Source organism: Kryptolebias marmoratus, linkage group LG1, assembly GCF_001649575.2.
Source record: "Kryptolebias marmoratus isolate JLee-2015 linkage group LG1, ASM164957v2, whole genome shotgun sequence".
Taxonomy (NCBI): Eukaryota; Metazoa; Chordata; class Actinopteri; order Cyprinodontiformes; family Rivulidae; genus Kryptolebias; species Kryptolebias marmoratus.
In genome coordinates, this window is record NC_051430.1 from 20,982,141 (window position 1) to 21,006,404 (window position 24,264).

Genomic DNA, 24,264 nt, shown 5'->3' on the forward strand with positions numbered 1-24,264 from the left:
GGTAGCACAAATAGATCTATGCATTAAAAGCAGCAAGTGTCTGAAAAATATTACAACTTACATACAAAAACTTACAAAAGCACAAAAAATACTTCAAAAACACTCCACAGAAAGAAATTTCACTTGTCTGAATCTTTATGTACAGATATGCATCTTTTAATGGTTTAAAATAAAATAAGAAAAATCTAGTTATTTCCATGCAGTGTCCAGAAAGAGGTGTTGTTCAGCTTGTAGGGCACCACAACTGCTTCCACCCACCATCATCATCATCATATGAAATAACTTTTTGTCACAACAAAAAATAGTGGCTGGTAAAATATTTGAGTGGCCGGTAAAACATTTTGTGACATAATTTTTAATTTCCACCCCTGCCAGCAGTGCATTAAAATCCTTTTATAGGCTCTCTTTAAATAATTGTGATGCATTTTCTTTAATTTTGGACCCCAAAGAAGCTTGTTTTTTTCCTCAAGTTCCCTTAATAATGACAGGATCATTATGGTTACAGTTAATTTGGGCTGAGATAAAATTAATTGTGTAGGTCCAGAGGTTTTTTTTTTTGACATTGACAGCTCTATCTCTCTGCTTCTTTAAGCATAAATATCAGACCAGATGTTCATGAGATTGTCTTTTCAGTGAAGATTGATGGGGATTAGACTGATGATTCATTGCTCAATAATGTATTTGATTATAATCAGAATAGAACTTGGAGTACTATATGTGTGGGTGTCTTGTACTAAACACCTCATCATTTCACACTTACAAAGAAGCACAGGGTTACTTTGTTCTCATAGTATGTGGGTAGAAGATAAAGAGTTGACACAGACCAGTGACTGACTGTCTTATTTCAGTGTGGAGTGCTGAAAACTTTTCGTTTCAAATGCATTTTATCCCCATTGCCCAGGAGCAGCAGCGGCAATGACATGAATTCAAATATTGCAAAGTAACACTTGTGTAGACCTGACTTTCTTTGACGCAACTTTGCTTTAGTTTTTTTTTTTTTTTGCTAACCATGCTCAATGAGTTGTCAGTTGTTTACACAAACATTATAATGACAACTTCGTGGAAGACCAAGGGAGTGTTCAGATGGGTGCAGAATATCGCAGCAGACGCCGCAGAGACATTGTCCTGCCAACTGGCAAGATTTCTTTGTCCAATTATCTGCATTGCTTTTGTTTAGTTGTTTACTATCAACTCAACTCGTTAGTATTAAATATATATATATATATATATATATATATATATATATATATATTAGAAATGAAGTATTACCTTTTAAAAAATAAACTCAAATTATAAGTCCAGCTATATTTTAGCCACAAATTGCGTTTCAAGGCAAACATACATATGAAATTTATTTTTCATCCCTCTCTGTTTTCTCTGTAGGAAAATACCAAGACAAATGGTCACAAATGTTGTACAAGGTTATTTTAGGATTTAAAGAAGCTAATTTATGCAAACTTGTCCATTACACCATTGCGCTATTCTTTACGGCTCCATAAAAACTAACGCACAGAAGAGGAGCTCCCATCAATACTCTGATTTACCTAGGTGTGTGTGTGTGTGTGTGTGTGTGTGAAAGAGAGATGGGGGAAACTCTCCCGAGTGTTTGCACACACACAGAAATGCATGCACACCTACACACAGACACATACACACACACACAGACTGTCCTGTAACTGGCAAAGAGGCCTGATTGCCGCAGAGTGTGTACTTGAGAAAGGACACCTGAGTTTGTAAATCAGTCTTGCTCTCTTTCTCTCTGCAGCTTGTTGTCTGTTCTAGTTTGGGTGTCATTTTTCTTTATCTTTCTTTTTAATCACCTTTTCCCTTGTTTCTCATTCCTCAGCTCCTCTCTTTCTACCTTCTTTTTCCTCCATTGCTGACTTTTGTGTTTCTTTTTGGGTGACCTTTATTATTATTTTCATCTTTTTCCCCATCTGGTTGTACCTATGGTGCACTCAAATACACACCCGTCAGGTTTTTTTTTACCATTTAGGTTATACTGGATTTAATTAATTGAGTCTGTCTTTTTAAGTTGGATCAAAGATGTCCCTTTGATACAGAACATATGTTTTAACAATCGGCTCTTGTGTGGTGCTTGGTAATTATTTCTTTCAAAGTTGTCTGCCAATGTGTATCTTGTTGTTCTTGCCTACCTTCTGTTGTTTTCTCAAATGTGGTAAAACGCTATAGAGTTTTTTTTTTTTTCACGAGATTAGCGATTTAGCCCTAATTAAGCCACCCCATATAAGTGTGCAAGTCCACTGTAGATATTCCACACTGTGGCAATTCCCTCATGTTTCTTTCACAACGCCCCATGTAGAAAATTTGGCTTGTATGGTAATTCTCACTCCTTTTAATTAGATCAGGGAATCTGCAAGAGTCTTGTACTGTTTATCCACCCATTAGAGCCCATTAGAAAGCAGGGATGCACTCCCCAAGCTCTTTAAGTAGGCTGTATGGACAACGACACTGTTTGATGTTTTGGCAGAGTGTTGCATGAAAGCATATAGAGACCTAACAGCTGAAGTGCTGATAGCTTAGCTTCAGTTCAGATTTGTTTTATATTTGAAGCTAATGAGCTCGTCAATTAGTGGTTCTTTATTTGGTAGGTGGGGCATTACCTACAAAAGAGACACGCTGCTCTGAGGCGTAAAGACTTTACAAAAAGAAATGTGACCTTTGTAGTGGGCTGAAACTCCGGCATGCATAAATCCTTAAAACGCTTTTTGAACTGCTCAAATGTTTTCTTTATGTAGATTTTGTTTTCTTTTTAAGGCATGAAGAAAATGGGGGGTGTTTTTTTGCAAACACTAAAGGTAACAAGAAAAATACAAGAAATTCATTATTATCTTTTAAGGAACAAGAGAAAAACCTAACTCTGTAGTTTGAAGATTCGTATCAGGGACAAAAAGATTCAATGACAGGTCATCCCTGTTCACAGTTTTTTTTTTTTTAATTATTATTATTATTATTCTCAAGATCTTTTTACACGTCCATATTTACCCCAACTCTCCATACTGCAAACTAAATTAGCGCTCAGTCAGCTAAATCCTTGCAGAATCCTTTCATACTTTGAAATGCAAAAAAAGAGCTAGAAATAGCACCTCAGAGCCAGATATTTAAAGTCTGCTGGTGTTAAGGGGTTGGAAGCCTTCACAAGTCATTGCACTGACAGACGTTTTCAGCTAAATACACGTGTATAATTAGTGCTACTTTCTGTATATTGCATGACAAGAAACCCCTCAGTTACTTACTTTTTTGTATTAAAAAGTGTCATGTGCAACAAATGAGTCAAATGAGTTTTTTTAATCTAAATATCCAACACAATTTTTTTTAAATCAGATGCCTTTTTTGTCTTGTTAAAGCCAGTAATGTTAGAAAACATTTTTCTAAGTACCAGTTTAATACAAGACTGTAAAATCTAATGTATTGTTACAATAAAGTATGTTCTATTCTATTCTATATGTCTGATAATTCAAACTGATAACGTTCTGAGTGGTTTTTACTGCAGGTAAGATATTGATTTCTGATAACACCTCTGCAGAACACCCTTTAAAAAAAACCAAACTATTTATTTAGAATTAAAACAACACTAAGGTACTAGATTTAGGCTATATTCAAGAAGTAGCAATAAATGCTACACAGCAGAATCAACATTTTCCATCCTAAAAACACATTATTTTAAAATATCACACCTAATTTCTTTGTAATCTTAAGTGAGCTATGAATTAGCAGTATATAAAGTTATGCAGAGAAAATGACTGAATTAACAGTGAGTGCCATTGTTGTACGGCATGCAATCAGTAAGGTGACTACAACGCACCAACTTTCTGCTGAAAGCCTCAACACAGTGTTTCTTTTTATGTTGATTATCATGCCTGAGCACACAGAAATACAACAAAGGCACATGGGCATCATGTTGCACACGCGCACACGCCATGAATGTGTATACGCTTACGCAGACACATGCTCATACATATGCACACCGCAGACCAGAAAAACACACACACACACAGCCATTGTGTTAGAAAATGTCAAATCCGCTCACTTTACCCTGGAGCTTCAGTGTCAGATGAGATTGTATTTCTTTACTGAACACTGCACAGTCGGCCCCAGTGTGATTTTGGTTGTATGTGTGTGAGATTGAGAGTTAGAGAGAGGAGAGGGCCAGTGATGAGATATGTTGCATAAGGGGGTGCAGTGGTGTGTGAAACAGAACAGGTGGCTCCTTTTTCTGCCATCTAGCTTTATGTGCCATCTTCCCTATTGTGTTCAAGTGTGTGTGTGTGTGTGATAGGGAATGAGAGCCCGTTGCTTTGTGAGCGGGGATTCGTTCATACCTCGAGCACATATCTCCATACATACACACGCTACCTCGTTCTGTTTCTCTTGAGTCTGTGTGTGTGTGTGTTGGCTCTTTAGAGAGCAGGGTTTCGGTTGGTTTAGAAACAATTAGATGAAGCTGCAAAAGCCCAAAGAGATCGTTCTCCAAATGTCATCCAATTAACAATCTATACCGAACATGGAGCAGGACTCTCTCATGTTTCCTGTCTCCCTATTTGTCTCTGTCTGTCTGTGTTTTCTCTCGAGACATGTTCAGTGACTAATATTTGAAAAATGGCAGGCTGTGTCACAGGCTCACTCAGAAACAAAAGATCAAAGTGAATTGTTCACTTGTTTCTTAGTTAGATTTCTCAACTTAAAAAAAAAAAAAAAATCTGCTTCTGTCTTTCTCTTTTAGATCAGCCATCCAGGCCGGTGGTCAGGACTAGGCAGCAGCAGCCTGGCTCTAAGGGACCGAAGGGTGGTGCGGGGTTTGGGAGCAGCACTCGGAGGGGACCCCTCTAACCAACACCACCCCTATCACTGTCTGCCCCTGCACGGTCGGGCTTCTGAGCGCCACCACCAGGGGGTCTTGGGTCAGTCTGCAGCCCGTATCATTCCTCTGAACCTGGCTTCATCCTCCGCTCAGTCGGCACCCACCCCACCTGCCCAGCTTCAAGCTTCACACCCGAACCTCAGCTCCAACTCGGAGTCAGCTAGTCACACCGCTCCGCCATCTCTGAGCTCCAAGCAGCCCGGGGGGGTGTCCTCCTCCTCCGAGTCCCTGACTGCAGGAGGAGGTGGAGTGAGTTTGTCAGGAGGAGTAAAAAGAGGAGGCGGAGATCACCATCCACCAAGTCTTATCCCTCGTGCAGTCGGCGCCAGCGCCTCTTCGAGCCTCCACAGCCTTGCCAGCAGGGGGAGCCCTTCTCGGAACAACTCCTCATCAGAGCAAACCTCACCTACACCTACTACTCCTTCCTCAGCCTCCTCCTCTACCTCCTCGACCTCCTCCACATTCACCGGACGTTTAGGGCAGCCGCCTCGAGGCCCTCTGTCCCTGCATAGCTACAGTCGTAAAAACGTCTTCCTCCAGCATTCCCTTCATACTGCTGAACTGCAAGCTCTCACGCAGAGAGACACTTAAGACACACAATCATTATCATTCCAATCATAAGCAGCCATATCATCAAGTTAAGTGAGGACAAGTGAGAATTTAAAGCAAAAGTGCTGCTGCTTCTGTTAAACTCCCCCCCTTCATGCGCTTACAATCACGCTTTGCAATCCAGACCATCCCTTTATTCACATGTTGCTCAGACATTTGCTGGCTTTTCCTCTCGCTCATATGCAAGTTCACACACAAACACGCATTTCAGGCTGTGAGATTGAAAAAAGGCACTCACCCGTCTATCATAGCTCCCACGTTGTGTCATGCTGACAGTTCAGATGAGCTTACGCCCACAGACACACAAACTCTCAGATGCTTCCCTGTACACGCAAACACAAATGCAGTCACCCACATTTAAACGCACACTTTGACACAAAGACATCGCCTGTGATATCTCTGCTTCACCATCTGCACTAATAACACGGTGATAAAACTGAATGAAAAGATGAGGTGTCTGCATTGTTAAAGATTAATTTTTTATCTATTATTTCTCTGCTTGAGCACCAAAATCTATTCGCAGTTTAAGGAATTATGGGACTGATTGCGGTGTCTGCTTGTGGTAATACATTCTCAACTCACCAAATCATCAGATCAAATCCTCTCTCCACAGAGGTCCAGAATAAGAGATGTTTTGGTGAAGATCCCCAGCTACAATCCTTCTCCTGCATGCTTTTTAGGATTTATGGGGGAAAAAAAAGAACACTGTCAGCCATTTTATACTCTTTTTACCATAAAGTCTCAGTATCAGTTTTCATCTCAGTGTTTCAAGAAGGGAATCAAACATGCCACAACTTCTAAGACAATTACTTGTTTGTATAAAAACAAAATGCTCCATATAAACAACTGGATGAATTCTTTGCTTGAAACTAGAATGATTTCTTATTGTACAAATACCATTTTGACCCATATGACCCACAATATACTCTATACAAGATTCAGTCTCTGTCCATGAATAGTACTGTAGTTAGAATATATAGTTTCATTCTAAAGGGAGATATTGACCACATTAGACCACGAGTTTAAACCGAAGTTATTTGATTTGGCACAACTTGTTTCAAAAATATATACTCATATTTAGTGTTCAAAAAGAAGAGAAAATCTTTAAACTAATAGCAATACAGTAACCTTACATTTTCTGTAACTTCTTAGTCTTTTTAAATTCGCTTGATTCGAGTCCGAGTCTGTGTAAAGAAGCCAACAACAGAGTAGAATCACACAGAAACTTGTGTACTCAAGCAAATATTAACACGAAAGAACCAGAAGACAAGTTTACAAGCTGCTCCTATTTATTTAACTGCACAGACCAAAACTTTCCACAGAGAGGCAGTTTTTTTTTTTACTTTTATTGAAAGTTTAACCTAATGAGGTCTTATTTGGACTCTAGTGATATATATTTTTTTAACATAAAACCACATGCCACTTGAGTTAAATTGAGATGCCTGCCATAACTTGCTGACTGTATCACAGTTTTATAACGTTTTTTTAATTTTATTACTATTACTGGTCTGTGTAACAACCTGTTAAATGTGCCACTGTTGAATATATTTCCTGCAAACTGACAAAACCTTCGACCAGTTACAGAACTTCCCCCCCCCTTCGGCTCGGAGCTAAACGGATCCCACAATGTCAGCCGGGGAACTTGTAGTCGGCGCAGACGAATAGTTCACAGCTCCTGGCATCTACAGACCATGTGAGATGTTGGAGGGGTTGTTGACCTTGTCTGTCTCTAAATAGCACCTGGCTTGAGGGGAGTTGTGTAAATTATGTGTGTGCGCTGTAATGCACACTTCATGAGGGGAAGAACCTGGTGGAGGTGGGAAAAAAGAAGAAAAACAAAGCAGCAGCTCCTCCTGCTCTGGTTTTCTGAGACGTCATCGTCCCTCTTTTGATTCTAATTGTTACCACCGTCCCCTCAAGCTCGGCTTTTGTTTTTACATTTGTTTTTTAATCTACAATCTGTCTCTGCGGTACACCATGCTCTTTACTTCCCCCAGCATCCAAACATTCCCTGCCTCCCCAAACATCGCCTGTCCTTCTTTGCTTCTTTCCAGGCCTCTAATTCCTCCCGTTTCCTCTGCTGAGCCACAGCTTGTATCTGTCATCATCTCTGCCGTAGTGACTCCCCGTTTCGGCGCATTGGGACCCACCTTGCTGCTGATTTTCATTCCACCTTTTTAATCAGGGAGCACTTTTAGATCTGATAAATACAATTAACTACCTGAACAGAGCAGACAGGCAGCAGTAATGTTGTTCCCTTCACATCTGGACTCTGCTTTTTTTGTTTACAGGTGATCCTGCTCTGTTGCTGTTTGACCTCTTTAGTATTTACATCCCTAATTAAAACCTGGATTAGAATGTCATTGACACCGTGTGAAATGTTGTGAGGAGAGTATTTAACTGCCCACACAGATTTTATTTTTGCTCGGCGTTTGAAGCAGCTGCACTCGTTTCAGCTGCACCGAGGAACACACCGCAGAGGGAGGCAGCTGGTTATGTCACATGTCATGAAAGAAAGAGGCCACATCTGAGATTGTAGTTCAAATGTGGCCTTGAGGTCTTTGACAAAGTCATAGATTTATTTATTTATTTTTTTCTTTCCAAACTGAAAGGATGAACTGATAGTGAGTTTCACCGCTCGGGGACAAGTTTCTACAAAACTGAACACACCTCGAGAATCTCAATTTCTTCTTAGCAGCATGTTGTGCATTTAAGACACTACAGTTCTTGGGAAATTATTTATTTTTACTTCTCTTTTTTTGCCTTATTTATATTATTTGTCATAGGAATAGTTTCCTAAAGTCCTACTGGCACTTCCAGGTAAATGTAGTAGTCATGATAATAATAAATATGGAAATGAAAACAATGATAATCATGTTGTTAAAATTTTAATGTAAAGAAAAATTATATGATGTTCTAGTTCTTTAGTTCTTTAATTTTCTTATTGTATTTTTTTTTATTTTTAAGTACCTGTAATAATGAATTATATTTGAGCATAAATTATTGATTTGGTAATGTTAGTTTCTGTTTGTGTAAATGACTTTATGATGGTTTAAAGATGTTTTTTGTTGACACGCAGAAGGTTGAAACGTCACAAAGAAAGCATGTTTTATTTTTTTTTATGCAGTCAGAGGTCTGACCTGTAGCCAAAGAGTTTCAGGCCTTGGGGTTACACAAGAACAGAAAAGATGACAGTTTTTATGAGGTTTTCTCTTCATTTCTCGGCTGTAAAGGCCTGTTCACTTGCTCCTGAGTGACGGTAGAGGATTCTAATTTATTTTTTGAAATCCAACATTTCTTGCTTGAGATTACAAAGAAAGACATCACTGCGATTTTTTTGTATCCTAAAAGTGGATGATGATCTTTTAAAAAAAAAGCTGCTTTCTGCTGTTTCAGGTTGACATCTATGTATTTTTTAGTCTATAAAACTATCAGTTAGTCTTTGTTGTTGTGATCCATCTGCACGAAGGCGAGAAATGCTCAGTTTCCTTCTTCATGGATTTGTTTTCATCTTTAGATGAACTTTTCACAAACTGGTTTAATCAACTAATCAAAAAGAAAGAAAGAAAGAAAAAAAAAATCAAGTGTATGTTTAGCCAAAGTATTTCTGTTCACTTTCTGTCCGGCTCAGTTTTCAACACTCCCAATGTTTGTTCACATGACAAATGTTTTATCAAAAGATTTTTGTCCGCTGTGTTGTTATCGGTAATATTTAATACAAATAAAATTGATTAAAAACAGCAAATGTTTCTCTCCTCTCATCATTTATCTGAGCCTTTTTCTATCATAATATCATCTGTGTCTGCAGATTGTCTGGGATGTTTTAGAGCAGGTGGAATAAGCTCTCATTAAAAGGCGCACTTCAATAAAGTAGTAAAGGAACTGCTCGCCCGTCTCCAAATACATTTCACTGTACAAATCCCTAAAGAAAAGAAAGAAAGAAAAAAATCAAAGACTAAAAGTAGAACATATATCAAAGCGGTGAGTAAAAAGTCTCAATGGCCATCACTCTAAAAGAAAGGCTTAAAAACTTTTCCAGCTGCAACATATGAAAGATTTTTTTTTGTTCACACATGAGCAATTCTACCTCAGTGGAATATTTGACTATGTTTTCATTTGGCAGTGACCATAAAGTATGAAAAGTGTTTAGAAAATCAATTACATTAGCATGAGTTTGTAGGCACCCATGTGTGTGTGTGGGATGCAGACTGAACTGTTTACCCCTTAGGGAGGACCTGTGCATGCTTCTCTCTTCTGGACTCACTCAATTAGTGTTGCTGATGTTCTGACTGGCTGAGTAGAGCACACAGGATTAGAAGACAGCAGGTCTGCTCCTAACTTGCTGTAATTGATATGACAGAAGGTCAGCACATCAGTAAACACACTTCTGATTACCAGAGCTCGGAAAGCCAAAGAGATCACCTAATAGACGAGAGGCGTATTTGTGCAGATCGTGGTGAATTCTCTGTAGGATGCAAAATTTGCATTTCAGTTACTATCTGCTCTGAAGAGTCTGCTGTCGAAGTGACTCACTCACTTATTAACTGGCAGAAAACAAATCATTGAATAACATTAAAACATGCATATATCCAAAGGATCCTTTATCACTATGACATATGATAAAACTAGACAAAAAAGCTTTTAATTCAGGCGAATCTTAACGACAATGAAGTGAAACATCAGAATCAGAATTACTTTATTGCCGTTCCCAGTAAATGAGTTAAAGGCTAGGAAATCATTCTGGTGTTATGGTGCAAAAAAAACCCCAAAAAAACAAATACAAGTGAATAAGTAAACAATGAAACAAGACAAGAAGAAATTAATTAAAGTGTCCATGTGCATATTAACATAATACCAGGTGGATAAAGTGGCTGTGTCGTGCTAGACTCAATCTGTGAGATGCTGCTGAAAGCTTTAATATCAAGTGGATCAAAATATATTTTTTAGACATTCAGTGTTTTTTAGTTAGATTTGCATGAATTGAGATAATGAGCAGAATTCAGTCGATATTTTAAGAAGTGTTTTTTTTATGTCTTATTGAAAAAAAAACTATCTGAGCACCCTCTAGGTTATAAATGTCAGTTACTTAGAACAAGAAGAAGCTGCAGGTCGGTGGTTAGGATGGATAAACTTGGAAAAGAGACTACGGCCGGCACTTTTCACCATCTATGAAAGTGTTTAAAATATCAAAAAAGCCATTTAAGATAAGAAGAAGTTTGTACAGTTTGTACAGTCATCACTAGCTGCTCTGCCACAAATGTTTGCTTGCTCTAATTTAAGAAACTTTATGTAGAAAATTAGAAAATGTCTGAGAAGGAAAGTGAGTTGGACACTGCTGAAAATCCAGTGAGATGCAATCAGGGTTTAAAAAAAAAGATACCCCCTTCGCCGCCTTTTCATGTATTTTTATTGTCATTTCTGTGCTAATATGGAATTACTTTCTGTGCTGTTTAGCAGCTGTTCTGTATCGTGAAAGGGAACAGCAGAACTGCTCATGTCCTGTCGCACCTTTTCTTTGTTATCGATGGAAATGCACAGGTGGCAATTAAATATGTCACTGATGACTCAGTTGAAAAACACCAGTTTGGCAACAAGATCAGAGCTTTATAAAATCTGTTACCACCTGTTTTTTTTTTTGTTTTGTTTTTTTTAAATCTGCCTGTTTTGAGAACATCTACCACTGTTGGTTTCTCTTAGTGGTAGGAGGAAGGTATCTGTGTTAGAGACCTGGTGGAGGGTTTAAACAAACTCTGTTTATGTCCTTTACACAGCTTGGCTGGTAATCTAAAGTGGGAAGAAAGCCAGCTTTGTTTAGAGTTTTGTGCAGTTTCTATAAAATACAACTGTTAGTTCACCTTATATGTGCAAGTGCCTGGGCTGGCATTTCAGATTTGGACAGAATGCAGAAGGAAGTGTTGGAGCCATTAGCCATCTGTCCCTTGCTCACTCTTCTGCTCTTCCTCCCCACTTTTCTCCCTGTCATTGTCTGTCTTTGTCTGTCTGAGTAAATAAATCTTGTTGTCCCCTCTAACTGTCCGAGGCAAACTTTATTATTGCGTTGGATGGCCAAAAGGCTATTAGATTGCTCACTTTGCAGGAATGGAAGACACACGTTCACCCAGCACAGCTTGCAGTCAGTACCTTCTGGTACACAGCCTTCCCTTACGCCTGAAGCTACACATCTCCCTCACTCACTCACACACATACACACTCACACACATGCACACTTCCACTTACTGTAAAATCATGCTATTTTTGTTGGTTCTAGGTTGCTGCCAATAAACTGTAGAGCTTGAATCACACACAGATACTGCACTTTCTAAGCATGAAGACTTAAAACATGCAAATTTCATTTAAACCTCAATATATATATATATATATATATATATATATAAAACAAAGTAACTGGAAGTCAGTTGCTGTAATTTTTGACTGTCTGCTGTTTTATTACACAACTTTTCTGTGAAAAAAAAAAGAAAAAGTGAGTGAATGTGCAACATGTGTATCATAAGGTTTCAATGGACGCAGGGCACTTTATGACTCTGTGACAGCTGTGGGCTACATCAGTGCCAGCAACAATTACGACCACAGTGACAAAATAAGGCAACTAACCAGATACTCTTTAAATTCCAGTAATCATCCAATTTTTCACAAAAAGAGGCATTTTCTCATGGAGGAGGTCTGATCCCCCCCCCAGTTCTATAAAGGGTTTTGGTTCAGAAACATGTTTTCTTTGTATATTTGTAGATAATTGTCACATTTCTAATTAGCTTTTGCTTCAGATGTTCTTTCAATCAGCTTTGCTGTAAACATTTTTGAAATGATGCATAAAAAGTAATAAAGCCAACATCCGGAGCTTTAGACTGACACAACTCTGGAAACTGGCAAAATAAATAAATAAGAGAGGGATAAAAGTTTTTCCCTTCATCTGACTTGCATCTGTTGTCATTGTGACTCTTTTAGGAGTAGATGTAGATGTTAACTTTAAACAAAAACTAAATCAATTATTCAATTCAAGTTTCCAGCAGAGCTCCGATTTATTTATAGGTTTTTATAAAGAATTGACATTTTACATTGGAAGATGACTAAATTGCCCAGCTCATATTGTGTTGCAGGATGTTGGTTGAACACTTGAGTCTTCTTTTCTTCACCACCCTTAAGCTGACTCTGACTTTCTATGTTTTCCTATTTTTTTTTTTTTTTCAGTAGCGTGAAGAAAATGTGTAGTCCTGTGGGGGCAGGCAGCTGCCATCAGTTGTGCCCCTGAAGAAAATTGCTTTGTAAAGAAATTATCAGTGTTACTCTTTTCCCCTGTCAGTGGTTTAAATGTGATTGATTGGGGTATATCAGCCCAACAAGGTTGAACAGAGGTTACTGTAACCCAGTGGCATATAAAGAACCTTCTGTCCTCAGCTTCAGATATTGTGAAATGCTGTTTTTCCTCTCTATTTTTTATTTTGATACTAGATTTAGTCCGCATAATTAGTGCAGTATTTAAGCACTTAACAGAGCTTAGCATGTAGAGAAAATAAGACAAAAATCAAACAAAGAAGTTAAAATGCCTTAAAAACTGAGCTTGACAGTTTTTATTTAAATATGATGACTTAAAATACATATTTTTCTTTTTTATATATTATCAAAGTCATTTGTCAGCGCTGGTTTCAGCCATTTTTTGCTGCCATTTTTGGATCAGTTGGTGTTTGGAGAGCGTTCTACTTTCACAGATAGAATTAAATGTCTATTTGCAGTTTCTTGGCAACACATTTATTCACATGCTGTACGACGATATGAAAAAGCCATGCAAGGATGATCATTTTTGCCTTCAGCACACCTAATGTAGACTGTGAGATGATTGCAGCCCTCATGAGTAATCATGTCTGTTTCAGACGTGCAAGACAAAGCAATCTGTCAATCTTGCAGGATAGAACTGTGCCGTTCAGATCCAAAATCTCGCTGATATCCATGATTGATGAATCAGAAGACAGACATCTGAATATAAAGTTGATTATAAGAATGGTTTCCCTTATACTTTAGTCAAATGGCACATAAAATACGACTATAATGCATTAGTTTGTGGTATTATTACAATAATCAGTCTTTAAGTTTGATGTTTTTTCCCAGACTTTCTCACAAATTATATAGTTGAGATTATAAACCTCTTTAACATCCAGCATCACTCACTGAAATGCAGCACAAGTGCCTTTTCTCACCTTTTACACTAATTATTTCATGTGTGATCACAATGTTTGAAATTTTAAATAGTTTACCTGTTTTTTGTCGAATTAATGTTCTTCTCATTAATCGCAAAGCATCTGGATTCCCCTTCAGGAAGCAGTTTCCAAGTGTAAAGCAGCGTGCAGCAAAGAGACACAGATGTCTTTGAAGTAGAGCTGTGGAGTTTGTCCAATAGTTTCCAGCTAACAAAGTCTCCAAAAGAGAAAAATGAAAAATCAACAAACTGTGGTCCCCTGCAGAGCAGAGCAGCTCTGGCTTTCCTTGAAGAGAAGTTATATTCCTAACTGGTGAAATTGGTGATAAACTTGATAATCCAGTGGGTTTCTTAAGTAGAGTTTTAGCTTCCATCTGAAGACGTAAAGCCTCTTGGGTTGGTCTCTCTGTTGACCTGAAATTGGCACTCGAACAACTTATATGTGGCTTTCTTTAAAAACAAAAATCAAAAAAACTTCAAACTATTTATCAATGACTTCAAAGTATATAGCTATCAGCAAAATGATGTAGTGTTACCAGGATAGCTCATGATCCAGTGGATGGATTTTATAGAAACCTTTAGAAAGTAGTCACAGGATAGACAGTTACAGCTGATTGACCTTTGGAGTCAGCCCTATTCAAGATGGCTGACACAGCTAAGCAACCTTTTCAAGCACAAAAATGTCTATAGTCTAGTTAATTTTACAGAGCAAACCTGTGCTGTGGTAGTAGCTGAGAGTCATTCTCACCCCGTACCTCAGCATATTATACAAGATCTTGTAATATCGCACATGTTCACAAATAACGTCACAGGCTTTGACCAAAAGGGTTATAACTCCATCATTTCCCATCATAAGATGGTCTAAGTCTAAAACTCCAGCATGAAAGGCGGCAGGTGACATTCAATCCTTCAGGGAATGTTAGGCTTTTAATTCTGAAATGTATTGAACATTATCAGATATTGTTTGCTCACTACTTTTATTCACCATCTTAAATCAGTGGAGAGTTTCTCAGATCCACGTTTGCAGAAGACTTCGATCCACTTGCAGTCAGTGGTGGACATGAATGCCCTGGAGCCCCTCCCCCCCCTCGTACCCTGCCAGTTTGTGGATGTTGGAGAACACAAACTGAGCTGAAGCCACAGCTGCTGGTCTCAACTGTGATTTGTCCCTGATCCTTCGGAAGCTGCACCAGAGAGATCTGCTGGATTAATGCTGGGTACCAATAACAACAAACACATCTCTTTAGTTTCTAATACAAGTAATAATAACCAATGAAGGTTTTAGACACATTAGCATCTAAACAAAAAATATGGCTGGACACTGTGCTTTTCTCAGTAATCTTCACTGCTGCCCTCAGCTTGAGTTACATGTTGGTTTGCATCATCTTCTTTGTGGTGATTCACATTTGTAAGTACTGTCAGTTTGCTGTGTGCTCTTCCAACATCCCTCTTTGGTCCCGTGTTTGAAACCAGAGATGTTTCTGATATGACATGACTTCTTAACGCAGAGCCATCGTTTGACTCCCCACTACTCCTCTGTCTTTCCAAATAAAGAGGAACAATACAGCAGATTTTGGCTGACAGCTTTATAAAACCTACAGCATTTTGTCTTTGAAGCAGGCAGTTGATGTAACAGTTGGCTCAGGTCTATATGATCATGCTTCTGCTGCCCACTCAGTGGCTCTCTGCTTTCTGGTACCGGATTACTACGTGTCGAACACAAGACAAATTTAGTCTGGGCTTTTACTGGAAGCAGATGGTATGGTATTATGTTAAGATACTGTTATCCACTGATGACTCCTTCAGTCTACCCACTCTACATCCCTGCTCTTTTCCTCCTCCTTTACAGAGAGTCAAAATGTAAAACATAATGGGCCATTTCTTGCCTTTTTAAAGGAAATTGGTGCTCAGAGGTGCTTAATTTTGCTTGCATTCTCTCTTTTTTTTAACTTCTTCCTCCTGTCCTCTCCATCTCCAGCCAATCAGCTGTCTCTTTCTCGCTCCTCCAGTCGGCATAATGTGAAGATGTAAATGAAAAGTCCATCAGGCCTTTGTGATGGTGCTGCTATTGTGTCATTCCCATCTGCAGGAACTTTACTTCAACAAGTAAAGCGATTTTGGACAAAAGACAAAGCAGGGATTGTGTAACTCAGACCATTATCGTCTTTTTTGTTTGTTTCTTTCCCAGCTGTTGCCTGCAGTCTAAAAGTCACATTACTCCCCCGCTATCCAGGAAAAAGAGGTTTCAAAGAGTTGAAGAGAATATTAAATTTTGGAATAGGTTTAACAGACTCTTGGACAGTTAACCAGTTGTTTCAGGAAGTTTGCAAAACAGGCTTGCAACATCTGGCATTTTCTTGAAAAAGGCACAAAGCTGTTTGAGGCATCATTGAAGTATTTACCTGTCCATCAACAGCTATTTGAAGGACTGTCAGCCAGAGAGACAGTAAGCAGAACATTTATGAGATATCAGGAAAACATTCATCTATTTTTTTTATCATCATTCCGTAATTAACATGTTTTAAACTCCCGAGTCACAGGTATTTAGGAATGTTGTTAATTTTTTTTATAATAAACTCAGGCATGTAACAGACAACAATATCAAAAAGTAAAAGGAAGAATAAAATAGTTGACTTCTGATGATGTAAAGCTCAAAGTTAGTGCACTTCAGCTGCTTAAAAGTCACTTTCAATAAACCCAAGCTGTATGTCTTTCAACAAAACCCTCTTGGTTCTCTTCAAAGCTCCATTTTTCCTTCTGTGGAGCTGAAAAATATGTGGATATTAAAATGTTTTGAGAAAAACACATAGGCAGGCCAATCAATATGCCGACATAGCACTTCTGGAGCTCCTTCACAGCTGCTTTTTAAAATCTAAGGTGTCCGTGCACCTCAGTTTACAAAAAGAAAGGGTTATTTTCAGTTCCTGGTAAATTCAATGCTGATTTAACCTTTACTGGATTAAAAGCTGTAATGATTATATGAAATTGCCAGTTTTTTAAAATGAATTTGGGTATTAAAATGACAAAATTTGACTGGCATGCAGCAGTTGTTTGGGTGAAGGTTGAAGAATTGATCTTCTGGTATTTATTTTACATTCCAACATTTCTTTTAACTCAGTCAAAAGCTTTTATTTTGATAACAACCTCAATGCCAGATAACATTCAAACCTTGTTTCAGCCTGATTTTTGCTGGTCCTCCGTTTGACCAGGAAAATAATCAGTGCAGGCAGAAATTCAGGAAATATTCAGGGCACAGCCCATTTTAATGGCTCACTTACAGTAGCAACAGGAAAGACCTTTTGACAGCACGCACACAGCTGCTTTGTTCATTGTTACTGCAGAAATTTGCATTAAAAAGCCGGAGGATTTCTGAAAACAACACGTCTACTGGGTCTGGATGGGGCTTTTTTACAGTATGAAAGTTTTCTAAAAACAAAACAATAAGAAAAGATTCTGTAGTTGGAAACTCCACTGATTGTGTAGAGTTATGTCAGTGAGTAGGTTAGACTTATCGTGGTTCAGGAAACCAGTTTGCCTCAGCAGTCACATCTAAACGTATTCTCAGTCTCTTCCAGGTGCTTTCAAACATTTATTTAAATTATTATGATTTTATCTGATATGATTCTTTGTCACCATTAACAAACACATTTACTGTATGATATAAATAAAACAACAACGTCGACAAAGATCTCTGACCTTAACGTCTACAACGTCAGCTCAAAGTAAAAAGCCGGTTACAGGGTCAGATAAAAATTTACTTCAGTGTTTTGGTAAATTTAATTTGGACATAACTGACACGTTTGTGCGCCATAAATAGGAACATTAGAGCAGTCTTTCTCCGTGAGGTGTGAAATGTGTTGTGGCTGTTCCCACCTTTTTTTTTCTTTATTATTATTTTTTTTTTTACTGAATTCAACATCCTAAATCAACAATTCGCAAGTGAAATATTATTAGAACAGAAGCAACACCACATTCTAACCACAGTGGGAGAGCACAGGGAATGGCTACAAAGTGCAAGAATAACAGCAGTATTTTAGAGCCGCAAAGGTTTTATTATGGTATTACTTAAAAAAGTCAAAAAAAAAAAAAGTCTGTCCACTAACCTGGGACACTATATCCCACAGAATGTAGTTGAGAAAAGGAGTGTGGGTGCTTTAACTTTATGGGCTGAGTGGTACTCTCCTGTGTGAGAATAATTACAATAAACTGTCAGTTAAACTTTTAGAAATCTAATTTGCTTGTAGAAAACAGAAAATAAAAACCAAAACAAATCAGAGAAGGCAGATTAGAAATGGTCAGAAATTCACATCTGCCATAAAAAGTTGTGTGTGCGTGTTTTTGTTTGTTTTGTTTCCATCCAGGACGTCTATTCAACGACCAACAAACTGCTTTGTGATGTTAAAATAGTGACAGAGAATGATGCTGTGGATAATACTGACAGGCAAATTGGCGGGTTGGCAGGAGAAGTGTTAGAGAACGACTGATTTGACATTTAGGGAAGAACCTGTAACAATAAAGAAGAGATACAACAAAACTTGTGAAGAACCTTAAAGGTTAAAGTGATCTGTTATTACTCTGAGGGCGACGTCTAACAGCCCTGCGTCGCATTCAGAGAACTTTAGCTGCTTGGCTTTCGACGTTTGCTGTGTATTAAGAAAAGTGTCTGCGTGCAGTTTGTGCAGCAGTCAACGTTTTGCCAGCATGTGACTCAGTGTGTGTGTGCGTGTGTGTGTGTGTGTGGTACAGAGTGCTTCCTGGCTGCAGCAGCTGTCATTGGACCACAATAACAACAGCAGGCTCATTTGCTGCATGATTATCGACGGGGCCACCTACATTTACAGTTAAACACTTTGACTCCCAGATACACACACACACACACACACACACACACACACACTCGCACAACACACCTTTTCTTATTTGATATAATTATGCCGGCCGGTGTCCTACCATATGGTTTCCACTAATTCCGAGTTGTGAGAATCTGATGCCACTGTACCATTAAGACATTTTGGAATGAGAGGCTGGAGAGTAGATGAGAGAGGAAGTCAGAAGTTAGTTATCTGTAAGACAACCTGTCGGAGGACAAAGAAACAAACTATTTAGCAACTTAGCAAGTCAAGTTAGGTTTTGATTTTAAAAAGATAAAAGTCAAAAAGAGGAGATTATCTTGTGGAAGGATATAGAGTAGAAATGCAGAAAGAGTGCTCTCCAGATGTGCACGTTGTCATGGTTCATTGTGTTTTGACCTCAGTTTTGTGTAATTTCGTGTACTTTCCTGGTTCTGTCTCATTGATTTTCTTTATTCTTGAGTCATAGATTTTGTGTTTTCTTGTGTTGTGTTCTGGTATATTTACTTGCTGTTTTTTTTGTTTGGTAAATCATGTTCCTTTCTGCCCCGTCACACCTGGTTTTAGATTTGACTAATTTCCTCAGCTGTTGTTTAATTCTCCTGAGTTTCTCTAGCACACATCCTGGCTGGATTCTTGTGTTTTCTGCCAGTTTTTTGTCACAGCTCTTGGCCATGATGGTTATATTTACTGCATTTTGTATTTTCTACTTTTCCTTTCACATTCGTTCTAAAAAATGTACTTTAGTTTGTCTCACACTTTTACCTGCTTGTTGCTCTGTGTTTGTGTCCTTCACTCTTTGACTGTTGAAACACATCAGCTGAGGTCAGAGGAGAAAACTGAGCTTTTTCCTGATGGTAGTGAGATCTTCACATTCATATAGAATAGTTTTGTTGCAAAGTCATAGTGTAATGATACTGCTAAAGTGAAAGTTCATATGTTTTGAAGTGGGGTTCTGTGGAGAGGTTATGAACAGTTAATATCTCATCTATTGTGGCTAGCTTTTTGAAATACCTCAGTTTGTAGAAATGGTTTCATGTGAAAGGAATAACAAGCTAAAGGCTTAGTACGGCCAACACCTGAGTAGACTGCTGTCATCTTAAAATGACTACAATCTCATAATGTTTTATGTAAACACTATTACAGACCCTACCTTGAAGAATTCAAACTATCCCTTCAAGGTTCAAAACCAAGACTCATTTTCCTTTCATTATTCCTTTAGAAATTTTAGATTTGTTAAAACATAACTCATCTTTGTTTAAGGTAAATGAATAAAAAAACAAAACAAATACAAGCATGTATTATGTATCTTGATCATTTCTATATTTAAAACATTAAACAAACATTATTTCCTAGTGGACTTTCGAATTACGAGTGCCTCTGCTGTGAAATTCCAGGCTGACATTTCTTAAACCTAAAAACCATTTTTATAGGAGAACAATTTGTTCTTTTGGGCTAATAAATGTGACCATATTCTGCGGCCGCAGAGAAAAATCCATGAAAATGTTGAAAAGAAGAGCCAGCCTCGGCATTTTCAGCCCCACTGAGAGATGAGAAAAAGTCACACACCTGCTCAGACCTGCTGCACTCACACAAAACATACACTCACTGACACGCACTTCAATATGCACCAAAGCTAAGAAGAGAAGCTGCAGGCTTTTGTGCTTTTTGCTTTGATGTGTGTAAAACTGCAACGCGTGTGTGTGCATGTGTGTTTGTAGTCACGCGGCCTCGTGTCCTTTTGATATATAGATGTAAGAGGTGGCTGCGTTAGTTCATAAGTTGTTAGACTTGATGAGAGCTACAGTTGAAACCAATAAAACCATCGGGGCTTGATTTAGGACTCATCACGTCTCAGCTCCTCCCACAGGGAAAGGTTAATTCCTCGTTGGCAGTGAGCTTCAATTTTGCCACAAGGTGGATTTAAAAATCTTAAATGACCTTATATAAATCAGCTTCATTGTTCCAATATTTTATAAATATTAGAAATTGAACGGCTTGCCGCTTGGCAGTTCGGTTTCAAGAACTGAGAATTTTAATGCAGAAAGCACAAAAAGCAATTCATCTGCAGAGTTTATCACTAACTCAGAGAAAATGGGGAATTAAACTCTGGCACTCTGTCACTTTAATATTGTCCTAATATTTTTTAAAGTCAAACTGTATCACAATTGGTTCATTATTAAATAACAATTTATTTAAAACTGTATTGTATTACAAAGTTTTTAACGTTTGCTCATGTCTGATAGCCTCACTAATCAAAGTATTATTGGATATACTTTCATATTTGACATAAGTTGGAAAGCACTCATTTGTGATAGTGTGTCAAAAGTTTTCAGTAATTGTTTAATGAACAAAGATACATTTTTCTACTAATTATTACCAGTTCCAAAGTATATTTTGGCATCAAATTTGAGTTAATTTTTGGGAAATATTAAATGAGCAGCTGGAATGCTGAACTAAATCATCTTTGTGCTTCGTGTATTTAGGTGTACTTCTCTCCCAGAGAGGAATTATTTAAATCAAGCAGAACATCCTATTAGGGTTTGGATCTCAATTCACTGCTAATTATACAATATGTATGCTTCATTAAAGAAAGTAAAAATAATAAAAACAAATGTTTTACCTTCTGCAGCTAACATGGCTGTGAGTTGTGAGGATGACACAGATGACCCGTGTCCATGTGAAACTCACGGCGCTAAAAGTTTGTGCAGAGATTCACGTTTTTATCCCTATTTATTTATCTATTTAGTTTTAAAGGACACAGCATAATCTGTAGCCTGGATACGGGCCAAAGTTCCACTGACATTAGTTGTCAGGTCTGCAGTAGAACAGATGACCAATTAGGGGCAACATGCTGATGTATAGGCTCATATTCACACTGAGAATAAGAGCTTTTTACAAGTATGCAGGACCTGGGAGGAAATTTTTTCTTATTTGGCTTCCTAAACTGAAAAACAACAGTAACCCAATTCAACGTAGTTAAGCTGAAGAGGAAAGTTTTAAATAAATAAAGACAGGACCCAATAAACAGGCGTTTTATCTAAACCAAACATTGCATCCAAGAAACAAATTCAAGCCGTGCCATTGACATCAACAGACGTGCTTAACTCTCAGCTCTGGGCTTATTTGAGCTGTCAGATTGTTTTATTTGTTTTTTTTACTAAGATAAGCTAGTTCTGATGCATGCAATTTTAAGGCATCGACAGAAATATAGACATACCCATCCATGTTGTCTTTATTAATGTAAACAAAGCCTAATTTGACTAAATCTGCCACAACATATTCTTTAACCCTTTAAAATATATTTGTCTTAAATAACAAAAAAGATCTTTATTTTTCAATATCAAAAACAAATGTGACACATTTTGATTCTTTCTTCAGAACAGGAAGTAGGACCTAATATCCTGTGGTGTATCAATCCTCAGTCCTTAGTGGTTTAATCTGTTCAGGACTGTGCAGACATCACCACACTGAAATAAATAATTAAACAAGTAATTGCTAATTGTGTTGGCGAAGAGTACACTCTGCCCTTCTGCTCAATGTTCAATGTGTTCAATGCAGCGCCTTTAGCTGTAGTTTTGATTTTGGACAAACTAAAAGCATTTTAAAGAACTAAATTTATCAACAGAAATAAGATAACGCATTGGAAAATTTAAATAAGATTACACTTACCTGATCAGTTGAAACTTTGTGCACGAAGCCTTTTGTGAGTTATAATTTTATAAATGGTTAATTTATTTGAAGTTAAGCAGTGGTGACAATCTAAAAACTGAGGTTACTGAAGTGCAGGATTCTTGGACAACTAAGCTGAACAAATTCGAGAAAGTTGAAACGAATGTTCTGATTGTATTCAATTTTATGGACCTTAGCACAAAAGTATTGTACTCGATATTTAATTATCTCCATGTCCAAGGCTTATCAGTGAGCCTTAAAGATTAAATTTGATCAATTAGGTCAACCTAAACAGCGTGACAACCTTTTTGCAGCCAGTCTTCATCAGCCTCAGTCTCTCAGCAAACACAGTCATAATGTATCGATGTGAACAAGTGGAGCAAATGTCAGCTCACCTGCAGAATTTTTGACAACATATAGCTGAAGGTGGATACAGATGATCATGAATGAGATTGACACAACAAAAAAGAAATTTAAGTTAGTAAGTTTAATTTATTTTAAGCTGACAACAAAAAGAGAGCGGAGACAGATGTTTATAGGTGGAATAATCAAAGTGTTATAGGCAGAAAATGATTAAAAAATGTTAATATTACTGAAAATGATGCGGCAAAATGTAAAAAAAACAACAACATGCAGAGTTTTGGCAGTGGGCTTTATTTTAATGTGCAATATGTTAAGAGCCTGGACTGCTAAGAACTGGAGCAGGACAGCCGAACTGTACAGCCTTCCATTTTATGGTTGGAGTAATGTTTGTGCTGTAGGCAAAAACATGCAAGAAGTTCCCCACAACAGGTTAGCACTCACGCACACCACTACACTGCAGGGAGCACACAAGCACTACACGAGCTACAAGGACTCATGAGCCTGAGAAGTAAAATATTTCCAAGGCAAGGTGAAGATGATTTTGAAAATAATAATAATAATAAAAAAAACACTGCAGCTTATTCTGGGCATGGCTGAAGTTGTTATGAAGATGGATTATGAGCTGGAGGCAGTGCAACACTTTGTTGCAATTTTAGTTGCCAAAAATAATGCATAACAGTAGAAATGTTCAAGAGGATTGTCTTTTATCTACCTGCTTTTTTTAAGCCATTGTCCTCATAAGTACATTTATGTTTCTCAACAGTGAGAGCTATTAGACTGTTTAGAGGAGCTTTCAGACATTATTCAAGAGTAGAAACTAGGATAAATGAACAGAAATGGGTGAATTCTGCTTTATTGGCAGATTAGGTACAGAGAAATCTGTCATTAAGTGCATCTCAGATGAACTGTGAACACACTTGTATGAAAGGAAGTTTTGGAAGTTCATATATTTTTATAGAACTTCTATATGAAGTGTATAAGTGTAATGTCTCACGTTGAGGTTCTAAAACTGCAACTGTATGCAGAAATCATGTTTTCCTGTTTGGCAGCTGCAGCTCACTTATTGTCCGCTGTGTTGCAAACAGTAATAAATTGGCCCAACTTCTCTCAGATATGTTTATCAGAACAATTGTTCCACTACAGCCTGCAGGGTGCAGAGTAACGCTGTTCCTGAGTGATGTTGTTGCTCACAGGCTTGTTTTCATGTTTAAAACACTTTTGTGATTCTAAGAATTCAAACGTAAGAGCAAGGTGTAAGAACTGATGCCACAAGTAATTGGATTTTGTATTTTTTCCTTTTAGAATTCAGGAAGAGGGAGAAGGAGCTGAATAAACTGTCAGAGCAAAGCAAGAGAGGAGGTGAAAGTCAGAAGAAGCCATCCCAGAGGTGAACTCCTCATTCTGTTGGAAAGTCATAACAGCTTTCTGTTAAATCTCACTCACACAACAGGCACAAACACACTGCTTGCTCCTCTTGTTGCGTATGTGTGTGCGTGTGTGTTTAATATTCAGGATAAAGATCAAGGGAGAGAAAAAACAAACTTTTTTTGAGGCTTATAGAGGTAAAATATTGTCTTCAAGAATGGCTCCAAACTGTGGCATGGAAACAGGAGGAGGCAAAGACAGCACTGCTGGTGTTGAAGCTATTGGAAAAAGAGATTCTAATGAAATACAATGAA

At 37.9% G+C, this 24,264-nt stretch overlaps 1 protein-coding gene across 2 annotated transcripts in view; it reads left to right on the forward strand.

The window, feature by feature from the left end:
* Window positions 1-9,231, forward strand: part of ccser1 (coiled-coil serine-rich protein 1) — a 113,306-nt gene extending 104,075 nt beyond the window's left edge. Inside the window, exon 12 of one of the 2 annotated variants that reach the window (XM_017413924.3) lies at window positions 4,745-4,993. In XM_017413924.3, the coding sequence (XP_017269413.1) occupies window positions 4,745-4,851 (107 nt within the window). In that variant the 3' untranslated portion in view covers window positions 4,852-4,993. Of the gene's footprint in view, window positions 1-4,744 lie in introns of both variants that reach the window. The other variant, XM_017413923.3, reaches the window with a different exon arrangement.
* The last annotated feature ends 15,033 nt before the right edge of the window (window positions 9,232-24,264 follow it).